Raw genomic sequence first — 15,182 nt, 5'->3', positions numbered from 1 at the left:
GGGCGACTGACCCTGGCATCCCGGGGGAGGGTAGCAGGGAGAGTGACAGCAAGCTTGCGGACATCCCATATTCTCACCTCACCTCTGTTCCCATCACCCCCATCCTCAACCCCAGGTAGCCAGCGAGAGGTTGCAGGCCAGAAGTTGCAGCACGTTGCCAACGCCTGCCATGTCCGCTCTGCCCCCTGGTGGTCTGCACACTTCATAGCAAGTGGTCTAACTCGGTCTCTCTGTTGAACTCTAGGTAGAACGACCGTCTGAGGGGACAGTTTGCATATTAGGCTCTTATTATATAGGATTGTCATGTTGTAAAATTAGTTGCATCTGTTTACAGAGGCAAATTTAGTTTTCTTTTCCTCAGCGAGCTTAGCACAGTCATAAACCGTGATAACTTACTCTGCTACAATTACCTTTTTTTATCTATATTGCCCCACTCATTTACTCCTCATATTTTGTTGGAAATCACAGACAAAATATCCTTTTTATATGTGACTTCTATTGTATATTCTTAAAAGATATGGACTGTTGTTTAAAACATAACCACAATACCATTATAAACCCAAAAATATGAACAATGATTCTTTAATATTATGAAACACCTAATTGGTTTTCAAATTCAAATGAACTCTTAAATGTCACATCTTTTCCTCTTTATTTTGAGTTTGTATACAAATAAGAATCATACATTGCAAATTATTGAATTGACTATTAACACATTGTAGATTCCCCCTCTATCTCTTTATCTTTTGGAATTTATTTTTTTAAACAAATAGTCAATTTTCTTTCAGAGTTTCCCAATTTAGTCATTGTATCTCTGTAGTGTCATTTAATGTTTCTGTCTTGTCTCTTCTTCTATAGCTATGGCAATTTAATATAGAAACTTGGTCATATCTAAATTAGTCTTTATTAGCAAGACTACTTTACAGGTAGTTTTGTGTTGTTTCATGTGGAAACACATGTTAAGTTGCGAAAGAACTATGTGTTCTTAGCAGATCTCAGTGTCTAGATGTCTTAGTATATTAATGATTTCAAAAGTGTGATATTCTAACATTCCCTTTCTCTTTATTACCTAGAATATTTTTAAAGTCATCTTATCTATTGTTTTATTACCTAGTGGTAAAGTTCATATAAGAAAGACTAGATAAATTTTTGGCTTAGTATATATTTAGTTTACTCACATTGGCAATTTACCCAACAATGATAGTTTTTTCAATTTTTTATTGTCATTATAAACTCAATAAATTAAGCTTATTTTATGTGACAATATATTGCAGTTACTACCCTTTGTGATATTCAAATTGTCTGATCTTTAGGTACTGGGGAGCTTTTCAAGTTAACTCTTGAGTCCTTTCTGAGTCTCTTTGATAGTTACTCAGTTTTGATAGTTAATACAAAACTGCCAAGAACAGATGTTCCTGGATTATATTGTGTATTTCTTGTCTCTGACCTGGAATCAGACATATATCCACGGAGTTCTTAATTTTAGTCAGAAATGGTACTTGGAACCGACAGTCTAAGTAGTAGGGGTACTCACTGCTGCTGGGTTTGCTATTGTTCCTAGCCTTTTTCAATGGGCAAAACTAGGAGACACACACACATCCACACTTTTTTAAAAAATTATTTTTCTTTATTAATTAAGGTATTGCATATGTGTCCTTAATCGCCCCATTGCTCTCCCATTCTCCCTTCATGCCCTCACCCCTCTGGTATCTGTGTACATTGGTTAGGCTTATATGCATGCATACAAGTTCTTTGATTGATCTCTCCCCCTTACCTTCACCCTCCCCTACCTTCCCTCTGAGGTTTGATGGTCTGATCAATGCTTCTCTGTCTCTGGATCTGTTTTTGTTCATCAGTTTATGTTGTTCATTTTATTCCATAAATGAGTGAGATCATGTGATATTTATCTTTCTCTGACTGGCTTATTTCACTTAGCATAATGCTCTCCAGTTCCATCCATGCTGTTGCAAATCATAAGAATTCCTTCTTTTTTTACCACTGCATAGTATCCCATTGTGTAGATGTACCACGGTTTTTTAATCCACTCATCTACTGATGGGCACTTAGGCTGTTTCCAAATCTTAGCTATGGTAAATTGTGCTGCTATGAACATAGGGGTGCATATATCCTTTCTGATGGGTGTTTCTAGTTTCTTGGGATGTATTCCTAGAAGTGAGATTACTAGGTCAAATGGGAGTTCTATTTTTAGTTTTTTGAGGAAACTCCGTACTGTTCTCCACAGTGGCTGCACCAGTCTGCACTCCCACCAACAGTGCACGAGGGTTCCTTTTTCTCCACATCCACACACACTTTTTAAAGATAAAATTCTTTGGATCTTCCTACTGATTCTTCTAATTCAAATTCTCGATTAAAAGAATTTTAATTAACTTATTAATCATTCATCTGTGTCTTTTGCATCTTGTGGTGAGAATCCAGATTCTCAAGGACACTGTGACAAGATACGGATAGCATTTACTTAAGTTCAATTTGAATATTAACATTTTAAAGTATAAAATTTGTAAGAAAACTTCTAAGTCAAATTCATGCATTAGAACTGTTAGGAATATTAGTATTTGGCAGAATATGAACAGGGAAGATACTGTGTTATCTTAATTGTGTCAGTTCAAAAGGAAACTGTCTAAAACCATTATTTATTACTTGATTTAGGGATATCGTCTCAAGCATTTTTCATTCATTAAAGTAGGGTGATCATAACATCTGAAAGTGTAGCCCTTTGGGACACTTGCCACTTTGGTCCCTAGGCCTTATTTTCTCTCCTTCTTATACTGCCTGACTATGGAAACTGAGCCCAAAAACGCAATATGGATAAATGCCCTCAGTGCAAAAATCACTTTATTATTCTTAAGCTTTTCTTATCCCTTTGTTTACAGTATTTTTAAAAATTGGCCTGGGAGTGCCTTCCACCCATCTTTTCAGAAAGACTGAAAGACCATCAAATGAAGAAATAATATAGGGTTGAATAAATCTAAAGAAATCTTAAATATAGTTAAATATAAATCCGAAGTGTATTTGATGAGAGCATTTATATATGTTTTATTCAATTCAAAGTTATTGTTGGCTCACTACAATTTGATTCCTAGATTAGTGTTGAATTTAAACCTCATGAAGAAATTAAATTAAATTAAACATTTTTCGAGCTAGAGTGAGTGAATTCTTTTTGTGCATCTTGTAGATAGGCAAGAAGTCTCTGTCCTTGGACCATTTCTAATTTACATGGGAATACAAAAAATAGGTGGTCAGACAAGTTGTGACTATGGTTCCTAACTTTTACCAGATATTTCTTCTTTCATTCCTTTGCCCTATATCCTCCCTCTTTCACCTCTTTCATCTTCTGAAATCATATACCCAAAATAAGCTCAACTTGGATGTAATCTGTTCCATGAAACATTCTTTTACCTCCATAGTCAAATGTATCTACCCCACCTTTGTAACCTCATAGTTCATATTTAGTCATTTCATTTCAATACACAATCCTATATAATAAAAGGTGGAACAACCGAACAACCGGTCGCTATGATGTGCACTGACCACCAGGGGGCACGCGTGGACATGGCGGGCGTTGGCAGCAGGCGGCAGAGTGCAGAACATGGCAGGCACCGGCCCCAGCGGGATGGTGGAGCAGGTGATCAGGGGTGCCAGACCAAGATGGGGCGCCGGTAGCTGTCATCAGGGTGAGCCTCTGGAGGTTACTGAAAATTCTTTGCTCCTGCATGCCGCAGTCTCGCCTGGCACTAGCACTTGCTGCCGGTGCCGGCACTGGCCCTGATTGCCCCTCAGGGCTTTTCCACCACCCCCGGCTCCTGAGGGGTGATCAGGGCCTGCAGCCACCTCTCATACCCGCCGCCAACAATGTACCCGCTCACACTTGCTGCTGCTGCTGGCCCCGCTTGCACCCACAGCCAGTGCTGGACCTGCTGGTCACACCAGCTGCTGGCGCCAACCCCGCTTCCACCCGTTGCCGGCGCCAGCCCCACTCACACCAACTCCTGGCACCGGCCCCACTTGCACCCACAGCTGCCGCACCTATCACCCCTGAAGGCTTCTCCATCTCCCCCTGCTCCTAAGTCACGATTGGGGCAGCAGCTGCCACTTGCACCCACTGATTGGTGCCAGCCCAAATTGCTCTGCGTCGTCATCGGGTGCGAGCGGGGCCAGTGCCATCAGTGCATGAGAGCGGCGGCTATGGAAGCATACCTGTGGGCAGATGGGAGGCCAGGGCCAAGGCAGGAGGGGCCGGGTAGGGGTGTGGAGGATGGGCCAAGACCCGCCCCTGTGCCCACTGCAGCCTCACGGCTCATAGTTACTTTCAAGGTGGACGAATTCCTGCACTGGGCCTCAGTGCATAATAATTTTGTGCTAAGATTATTTGAAAATGTAGAGAATAATTGTAGTAGAGAATATTTTCTACTAGATCGTGATGCTTACTGTTATGTCTTACTTATTTTCATGCCTCATTTGTGTCTTCACTAAACACATTTGAACTTTGATTGCGTTGCAACCAAATATTTTGTTACAAGCTAAAAAGGGACAGATACACAGTTTAATTTGTAAGTCATGTGTTCCCTCCACACAAAAGTCAAATGATGTCATGTTACAAAGATTTTACTCATTGTTTTTTAAAATATGATAAGTTGTCACATAACACATGGTGGAATAGACATGGCAATGTGAAAACATCTACCACTTTATATTATAATTGCAGAACTTAGTTTCAGCAAAAATTCTGTCTACTTCGTTAAAACTGATTTTAAAAGTTTTAATTTTGTGATTATTTAATTTAATTTATAAATCTGTTTTGGTTTCATAATTGTATTAATATGCTGAGGCATGTATTTCCCAATTTGTATTTGAATATAAACATCATTATATAATTTAAGTCAATATTAAAAGTCTGATATTCTTTTTTTGAAAAGGATTTTTATATTATTCAAGTTTAGTATATAATAGTCCGGACTGCAAAATATTATAGAGATCAGAGGCAGAAGGAATCAATGTTAGAGTAGTAAGAAATGCCAGTTTGGATTATGACAGCATCTTTATTATAGCATAATAATGATTTTTAATTCATTATGACAACTAGCCATTTGTCAAATAATTTAGAAGTAACTTTGCCTAGGTCTTGCATCAATATGTATAATTACTTATTGGTTGTTAATTATAAATATCTTAATTTTAAAATAGATAAAGAGTGATTTATAACTTTTTCCTGAAAGATGGATTTAGTACTTTTATTTGTTTAGCCAATTTCCCCATGTATGATCATATGGGCCTGATTTGAAGCATATCAGTTTACATCCTGCATAGTTATTTTGCGAAATGTTTGATATATTCAATTTAAGATCTTGTATGCAAATGGCATGATATTTCAATGATTTTTATAACATAGGTACTTCTATTAACCCATTTATGCTTTTATTCATAATTTCTTTTTTTACTCATATCTCATATGTTGCCAGTGGGTCAGAATGTCATTTCACATGTTTGTTATCACTGGATTTACTTAAAAATAGAGTGTAGTCAAAGTAGAAATTAAGAACACTTGTTTCCTTAATATTTCCAAGTCTTAAAGCACTCTGTGGTTGTCACCTTTACCCTGCACAATTATTTCTTTGAATATTTATAAAAATCTAAAAAAAATCTCATAATATATTTTTATCATATTTTTTTCTTTTTAAAAGTTAATAAAAATTCAAAACAGAATACTACAGTTTATTTATAATCCAAAATGATTTTTAGAAGTGTCATTATATTCAGCTAGTAGATATATAATGAAAACCATTTGGTTAATGAAAAAAAATTAATGTAGTTTGATCTTAGTTTTATGAAAATAATTAGGATTTTCTAACTTGTACGGCAATGTTTAGATTACTTTTAAAAAAAACAAACAGAAAGTTGCAGTTGAACAGCAGAGTACTATGAACAGTTACTATTACTGGTAACTTACTATTTTCAACATTACGGTTAACTTACTATTCTCTTTGCAAAAGATACCTTGTCTTTAAGAATACAGTGGCATTAATTCATGTGACTTGATGAAAAAAATGCTGCAACTCCTTTACTTAATGGGATTCTTCCCCTGTGGCAGTGCAAACGGCTGGAGCAGGAGCTTCATCGTTTGAAAGAGCAGAACCAGACTTCAGCAAACAACATGAGACATCTGACTGCTGAAAACAATCAAGAACGTGCTCTGAAGGTAAATCTCTGTTCCTTCTTGCAGGCAAATTAAGGTTGTAAGCCCTTGGTGCCAGCTCTCTGTGCTGCATATATCAGCTGTGTACATTTCAGCAGAAGTGAGCTGTGGTGTTTGCCAACAGCCCCTTCTTTAAACACAGATACAGCACCCTTCTGCCATGGTATTATCTTATCTCCTGTATGTGTACATGAAAACAACATATTTTCTGAATTTTGAGTGATATCTATTAATAACTTTTGGTACATGTTCATTCTATTTCAGATTTTTATAATATTGTGTTTCCTTTTGTGGTTAATAAAAAGTGGCCACACTAAAAGAAAAAATTAAATCATGAACTTTTCTTCCCATCAATATTTATTACACTAATTTTTTAAATGACTTTAAATATTAGTAACCCACAGAACTGACACCCCTTGAAAGGTATGTGAATATGTTTGGGAATTGAAATAGTAATCAAAATGTTGCTTATTACCAAAAAAGGAAAATATATTCTACTAGAATTTGAAACAAGTGAAGTGTACATTTCATGACAAAAAGTTCTATTTCTTGTAATATAGATCCAATAATCATGAAAAAGGACATTATTTTAATTCTACTTCCAGTATTTTTTTTCTTATGACTTCCCATTTTCTTTTTTTGACTTTTCCCCAGTTCCTAGCATAAAGCCTGTGACCTAGTACTGGTCCCTGCCCTCAAGGTGCTAACATTGTCATGAACAGGTTAAAAGGGGGGGAAAAAAATACCCATGGGAAACGGAAAAAAATCCATCACTGTTGATATTGTGCAGTAAAAAAAAGATGTGCTGTCTGTGGGATTGTATAGTACTTTCTTGTCTTGAATTAATTCATTGTTTCAGATTACAGAAATTAGCACTGTAACTCGCTAAGCCTGAATTATCTATTAAAATTGAGAAAGTATTGGCATTTTGATGTGGAACATATTTTTAATATGTCTAAAAAGTATGAGATTTGGTTGAAATCAGATTTTTCTACAAAATGTATTTAGCTTCATTTTGAAACTCTCAGTGGTGGGTTTTGTTATTATTATTTAATGCACTTTTTCTTCTATTCTTTAGAATTTATGGGTGGACCAGAACAATAAATGGAAAATAAAAGACTTGTAGATTTCTGTGATTATTAATTAATTATCCCAAGGAATTTATTCTAGTATGAGTAAAATATTGTATAATAAATTTTAAATATATACTTGCAAATTGAAAGTAACACTGTTTTTTTGAAACTTTATTTATATTGTTGGCACAATTACAGATATCCCTATTCCTCCACTTTGCCCACCTCCATCCAGCCCCCGTATCCCCTTTTCTCCGGCTATCACCACACTATTGTGTGTCTATGTGTCAAGTATAATGTTCTTTGACTAGTCCCTTCACCTTCTTTCATCCAGTTTGCCAGCACCCCAACACCTTTCTCTCCTCTGACAGCTGTCAGACTGTTCCATGTACCCATGCCTCTGTTTCTATTTTGTTCATCAGTTTAGTTTGTTCATTATATCCCATCTATAAGTGAGATCATATGATATTTGTCTTCCTCTGACTGGCTTGTTTCACTTAGCATAAGAATCTCCAGGTCCATCAATGCTCTTGTAAAAGATAAAGCATTCCTTCTTTTTGATGGCTGCATAATATTCCACTGTGTAAATGTACCACAGCTTTTTTATTCACTCATCTACTGATGGGGATTTGGGCCATTTCCAGATGTTGGCTATTGTAAATGATGCTATAATGAACATAGGCGTGCATGTATTCTTTTGAATTAGTGTTTCAAGATTCTTAGGATATATTCCCAGAAGTGAGATCACTGGGTCAAAGGGAGTTCCATTTTTAATTTTTTAAGGAAGCTCCAACTGTTTTTCACAGTGGCTTCATTCTTGCCAATAGTCTGCATTCCCACCAACATTGCAGAAGGGTTCCCTTTAATCCACATCTTCACCAGCACTTGTTTGTTGATTTTCGATGATAGCCATTCTGACAGGTACAAGGTGATGTCTCATTGTGGTTTTGATTTGCATCTCTCTGATGATCAGTGATGTTGATCATTTTTTCACATGTTTATTGCCATCTGTATGTCCTCTTTGGAAAGAGTCTATTCGGGTCCTTTGCCCATTTTTTAATTGGAGTGTTTGTCTTCCTGGTGTTGAATTGTATAAGTTCTTTATATATTTTGGAAATTAACCCCTTATTAGATGTATCATTGGCAAATACGTTCTCCCATGCAGTGGGTTCCAGAACAGAGAACCCAGAAAAAAACCGATGCCTTTATGGTCAATTAATACTTGAGAAAGGAGGCAAGGACATACAGTGGAGTAAATAAAGGCTGTCTCTTCAATAAATGGTGTTGGGAAAGTTGAACAGTTACATGGAAATAAAAAGAAACTAGACCACCAACTTATACCATACATAAGAATAAACTCAAAATGGATAAAAGACTTAAATGTAAGTCATGAAACCATAAACATCCTAGAAGAAAACAGAGAGAGTAAAATTTCAGGTAATTCTTGTAGGAATATTTTTGCTGATATATATCCTAGAGCAAGAGAAACAAATGATAAATTAAACAAATGGGACTACATAAAACTAAAAAGCTTCTGCACACCAAAAGAAAGTTAAGTTGTTTTAAAGGCAGGCTCTGTCATCTTGTGTTGTTTTATTATCAGCTTTTGGGGACAAATTCCATAGCTCTATGTGATATCACTATTCCCATTTAAAACAGATCCTACAATGGAAATTCTAGTTTGTTAAGTGCATAATTGCGTAGTCTTTACTCTGACATTTTTTATTGTGTGTGTATTTGTGTTAAATTGAAATAAATGGCAGCTGCTATTAATGGAGAGAAATACATGCACATTTCTAAGAGATTATTAGAATTAGAAGGCAAGATGTAGACCAAAAGAAACCTGGAAGTTAAAACAAAACAAAACCCAAACCTTATAAAATAGAAATCTCTGTAAACCATAGATTATATAATTTAAAGTAATATATAAACAAAGCTACAGTTTTACTCCTGAGAAATATATTACATTAAAATCTTTTCTAGTTGCTTTTTTTTTTTCTGCAAAAGTCTCAAAATTTTTCTGTTGTGTTTTAGTCCTTTATAACTTTATCCATTAACTAAGCCAACTTAAACTTTTTGTAGACTAGAGATGGGAGGAAGAATTCATATTTAAAAATTCATAAATTTAATCTTTTGAAAGGCCCTGTGCTCATTTTAGCTCTTTTAAAAAATGTCTTGTATAAAACATTTTTTAGTTATTTCATGCCATATTTCCTCCTGTGAAACCTAAAATTTATTATGAAAATTAGGTCATTTATAAGACATCACCTTTATTCTAAATCAATTTTTAATTTCTTATTTTGTCCTTATTTAGTTCTCTATTATTGCATTCTGTATCATCAAGTTGTCATATAAGTTAGGAATAATATGTTTATTAATAAGCTATCTGATGAATTAATTGTTCATCTCCTTTCTGAGCAGTAATTCTCTTTTACAATCTACTTACAACTATCATTTCTTTTGTTTGCTAACTTGTTTAACGTTTAGATAGTATCCAAATGAGCTTTAGGAAGACTTTTTTGAAAGAGTTACTTTCTCTGGGAGCTTTCAATCTGCCAAAATACTTCTAGTATTTTATCATGAATGGTACTATTATTAATTTCACTAGTAAAAGTAAACTTGAATAGAGTGAGGGCTAAAAATTCATGTTTTATTTCATTGTTACATTGGAATTCCTAAAGGAAATAGTCCTAGAGTTATGTTTAGGAAAAGTCTTAAGTTAATGGTCAAGCCTTACATAGAACTTTCTAGTTCATAATTTAGACAAATACACAATTATACAAGGAAATACTTTTTAATAATCTTATGCTTTTAAATAACAATGTATTTATTTTTATAATCAGAAATTTTTTTCTATATTTTTTTGTGGTAGAGCATAAAATTGGATTTTTGGTGATCATTTATACATTATTTTTGAAAAGTAGTATGGAATTATACTATGATAGTAGATACATTGCTAGCATGACACTGTTTCCCTACTTTTATAATATTTGCATTTTTCCCAAATAACACAATGCTACATATAGAATATGAGACTGAGAGTTAACATGAAAAAAAAACCCACAAATTATTTATTTATTTAAAATTTGTCCACTGATGTTAAGAAATTGGTTTCTTGAAGAACACAGTTTTGGTCCTCTAATGTTTTTAAAATAAATTTAGATTAGCCATAAATACACAGACATCAGACTTAACAAGAAATTTTTGTATACGCTCTTTTTTCCTCTTTATTTATTTACCTTTCTTATCACACATCTTTAACTTCCTATAATTGGACTTCTCCACTGTAATTCCATTGGAACCCATTCTTTCTGAGATTATAAGTGATCTCTGATGATTAAACCTGTGAAACTTACCATTCCTGGTCTTACTCAATATCCCAGTGAACCTAACTAGAACATATTTCAATCTTTTTGGGGTTCTCCCTCTTGAAATATTTTTTTGTAGTACCCTGTTACTATATTGTCATTTTTTCTTGGTCACTATTCTTTAGCTGTTTTCTCTTTTTCTGTGTATTTCTAAAATAAATGATCCTCTGGGATATGTGGTTAGGCCCTTATTTTTCTGTCTTTAAAAAAATATTTTTTTAGAGGAATTTTAGGTTCATGGCAAAATTGCACACAACATGGAGTTCCAACATATCCTTTTGCCCTAATACATGCACATGCCCATAGCATCCAGCAAGAGGGTTGTACATTTGCTATGATCCATGAACCTACTTCAGTGTAACTCAAAGGCCTTATTTACATTAGGATTCTCTCTTAGTGTTGTATATTCTTTTTTAAAAAATATATTTTTATTGATTTCAGAGAGGAAGGGAGAGGAAGAGATAGAAACATCAATGACGAGAGAGAATCATTTATCAGCTGCCTCCTGCACGCCCCTTCCTGGGGACTGAGCCTGCAACCTAGGCATATGCCCTTGACCGGAATCGAACCCAGGACCCTTCAGTCCGCAGGCTGACGCTCTATCCGCTGAGCCAGACCAGCTAGGGCAGTGTTGTATATTCTTGACAAATGTAAAGACATGTATCTACCATAGTGGTGTAATGCACAAGAGTTTTACTTTGAAAATCCTCTGTGCTCAACCTATTTATTCCTCCCTCCCCCAAGACCTGCCAACCATTAATCTTTTTATCATCTCCACATTCCTGCCTATTCCAGAATGTCATGGTGATGCAATTAATAGAGCTTGTAGCCTTTTCAGATAGGCTTCTTTCACTTAGGAATATGCATTTAAAGTACCTCCATTTTTTTCATGGCTTCATAGGTTATTTCTTTATTTTTTTTTTAAAATTAAATCTTTATTGTTCAGATTATTACATTTGTTCCTCTTTTTTTTTTTTAAATATATTTTATTGATTTTTCACAGAAAGGAAGGGAGAGAGATAGAGAGTTAGAAACATCGATGAGAGAGAAACATCGATCAGCTGCCTCCTGCACATCTCCTACTGGGGATATGCCCGCAACCCAGGTACATGCCCTTGACCGGAATCGAACCTGGGACCTTTCAGTCCGCAGGCCGACGCTCTATCCACTGAGCCAAACCGGTTTCGGCTTGTTCCTCTTTTTTCCCACCATAACTCCCCTCCTCCCAGTTCCCACCCCACCCTCCGCCCTCACTCCCCACCCACTGTCCTCATCCATAGGTGCACGATTTTTGTCCAGTCTCTTTCCGCATCTCCCACACCCCTTTCCCCCCCAAGAATAATCAGTCCATTCCCTTTCTATGTCCCTGATTCTATTATAATCACCAATTCATTCGGTTCATCAGATTATTTATTCACTTGATTCTTAGATTCACTTGTTGATAGATGCGTATTTGTTGTTCATAATTTGTATCTTTACCTTTTTCTTCTTCTTCCTCTTCTTAAAGGATACCTTTCAGCATTTCATATAATCCTGGTTTGGTGGTGATGAACTCCTTTAGCTTTTCCTTATATGTGAAGCTCTTTATCTGACCTTCAGTTCTGAATGATAGCTTTGCTGGATAAAGTAATCTTGGTTGTAGGTTCTTGGTATTCATCACTTTGAATATTTCTTGCCATTCCCTTCTGGCCTGCAAAGTTTCTGTTGAGAAATCAGCTGACAGTCGTATGGGTATTCCCTTGTAGGTAACTGAGTTTCTTTCTCTTGCTGCTTTTAAGATTCTCTCTTTGTCTTTTGCTCTTTGCATTTTAATTATGATGTGTCTTGGTGTGGTCCTCTTTGGATTCCTTTTGTTTGGGGTTCTCTGCGCTTCCTGGACCTGTAAGTCTATTTCTTTCACCAGGTGGGGGAAGTTTTCTGTCATTATTTCTTCAAATAGGTTTTCAATATCTTGCTCTCTCTCATCTTCTGGCACCCCTATAATTCTGATGTTGGTACGCTTGAAGCTGTCCCAGAGGCTCCTTACACTATCTTCGTATTTTCGGATTCTTTTTTCATTTTGCTTTTCTGGTTGGGTGTTTTTTGCTTCTTCGCATTTCAAATCTTTGCCTTGATTCTTGCGCTCCTCTGGTCTGCTGTTGGGAGTCTGTATAGTATTCGTTATTTCAGTCTGTGTATGCTTAATTTCTAGTTGGTTCTTTTCATAACATCGAGGGTCTCATTAGATTTCTTGAGGATCTCACTACATTTATCGACGGCTTCTAGACAGTTCTTAAGAGACCTTAAAAGTGTGGTTCTGAATTCAATATCCTCTATTGACAGTTTTGTCCTGTTTCTTTGTCTCCACATTTTTTATGCTTTCTTGGTGCACCCCCTAGTGGTCTTTGTGTGCAGTCTTGTTGTAGTTAAGCCTTGATTGTTGTCGGCACTATCGGGGGTGATTTGACCTCCAGGCTAACTGGCTATGAGAGTCCGCTGTGTCTGCAGTGGGAGGGCTTCTGTGCTGGATCTCTAGGGCGGTGCTCATCTGGCATTTGCCTGAGGCTATCTGGCAAATGGCTCTGCGCAGGGCTTGGGTGGGGCGGGTCCCCAGGGATCTACAGGGCAGGCCGGAGCAAGCAGTTATGGCTGATCTCAGTTCTGTCCCTTGGGGCTCTGCCTCACAGAGTCACAGCAACCGCTGCAAACCTCGGAGAGAAAGCTGCCTTCGAGTTCTGACCGAAGCCAGACAGTCCCGCTTCTCCCGTTTTAGTCTGGGTCCCTAGAGACTCGCCCAGATCTGGAGCTCAGAGTCTGAAACTCCCTCCCGATTGAAAACAACAACCGCGCCCTCCGCCGCCAGCCCGCTCTGCGCGCACTCCGCACCTGAGTATTTTACTTCAGCACTGCGCCTCCTCTGAGTCTGGGTATGATATTCTCTTTCCTCCTAGTTGTAGAATTTCCACTCAGCCAGCCTTCCTGTGGTTCTGGATGATGTCCGTTCCGTCGTTTAGTTGTTTTTTGAAGTGGTTGTTCGAGGCAGCAATCTCTGGCGTTAACCTATGCCGCCATCTTGGTTCTCGCCCAGGTTATTTCTTTTAGTGTTTAATAATATTCCATCTTCAGGATGTACCATAGGTTATTTATCCACTCACCTCCCAAAGGATATCTTGACTGTTTCCAGATTTTAGCAATTATGAATAAAGCTGCTGTAGATATCCATGTGCAGGTTTTGTGTGCTCATAAGTTTTTCAACTCATTTGGATAAATGCCAAGGACTGCAACTGCTGGGTTGTGTGTAATAATATGTTTAGTTTTGTAAAAGTTGCCAAACTGTCTTCCAGTGTGGTTGTACTATATTTCACTCCCACCAGCAATAAATGAGAGTGTCTCTTGCTCCATATTCTCACCAGCATTTGTTTGTTTGTTTGTTTTTATTGTGGGCTTGTCTCTTCAAATTTCATCTATTTCTATATCACTTATCAGTTATATCCTAATGGCTGCCTTCTATGCCTTCCACTTGCATGTCTTAATGTCCCCTTAACCTTAACAAGTTTGAAACCAAATCCCTAATTTGACTCCCTCACCCTTCTCTTCTCCTTAGGCAGAAGTCAGAACCTGAGTCAAACACTATCGACTATATAATTTAAAATTTATTCCCAATTCTATTTTTCTTTGCCTTTATTGTAGAAGCTATTGAAGGTTCTCCACCTTTTCTTTTTGCCAATGAGGCATAAGAGGAATTCTAGTAGGAGGGGGAAGAAGTTGGAATGTCTCTGAAAAATCTCAGGCGCCATTCCTTTCTTCATTTCTCCTGGAGCACTTATGCGCTGCCTGGAACTGCAGCATCTATTTTATAGCCATGAAAAAAAATGCCATCATTGAGCCCCTTAGTGAGCGAACCACTTCGGGAACATTAGCACCTATACCCTGATTTATTTGTCTGGTGACAGAAATAGTGCCTGTATTTTAAACCACTCTTAATAGTTTTCTATTATGTACTTCCAAATTGATCAATTAATGGTACTACCATTCTCCTAGACATGAGCTAATACAATTAACATAATCTTCATATCTTTTTAAGCTCTCAATTATAGTTTGTCAATTCTGCAACAGTGATTTCTTCCCTACTTTTTTCTTAATTATCCTACCTCTATCCTCTGTCAAGTTCATGATCTAGACCAGTGGTTGGCAAACTGCGGCTCACGAGCCACATGCGGCTCTTTGGCCCCTTGAGTGTGGCTCTTCCACAAAATACCACATGCGGGCACGCACGTACAGTGTTATTGAAACTTCGTGGCCCATGCGCAGAAGTCGGTATTTTGTGGAAGAGCCACACTCAAGGGGCCAAAGAGCCACATGTGGCTCACGAGCCGCAGTTTGCCGACCACTGATCTAGACAGTAATGATACCCTCCTAACTTAATTTTTCTGTCCCCAGTTTCTCACCTCTTTAATCAGTTGTCACACTTCTATTAACTATCATTACAAAATTGATAATACTTTTCTACTGAAAACCCCTCACTAAGTCTTGCTTTTTAAGCAATGCAAG

The 15,182-nt window shown here is 37.0% G+C and overlaps 1 protein-coding gene across 8 annotated transcripts in view; it reads left to right on the top strand.

Annotated features, from left to right (window-relative positions):
* MIPOL1 (mirror-image polydactyly 1) overlaps positions 1-15,182 on the top strand; it is a 365,567-nt gene that overhangs the window by 158,981 nt on the left and 191,404 nt on the right. For all 8 annotated transcript variants that reach the window (XM_036352921.1, XM_036352910.1, XM_036352890.1 and 5 more), the window contains one exon: positions 6,107-6,214. In XM_036352921.1, coding sequence (XP_036208814.1) covers positions 6,107-6,214 — 108 coding nt within the window. The remainder of the gene's footprint in view (positions 1-6,106; positions 6,215-15,182) is intronic.

The sequence above is a fragment of the Myotis myotis genome, unplaced genomic scaffold (genome assembly GCF_014108235.1).
Source record: "Myotis myotis isolate mMyoMyo1 unplaced genomic scaffold, mMyoMyo1.p scaffold_m19_p_1, whole genome shotgun sequence".
Taxonomy (NCBI): Eukaryota; Metazoa; Chordata; class Mammalia; order Chiroptera; family Vespertilionidae; genus Myotis; species Myotis myotis.
Note: the sequence above shows the minus strand (reverse complement) of the source record. Positions and strands in the feature narration are given on the sequence as shown.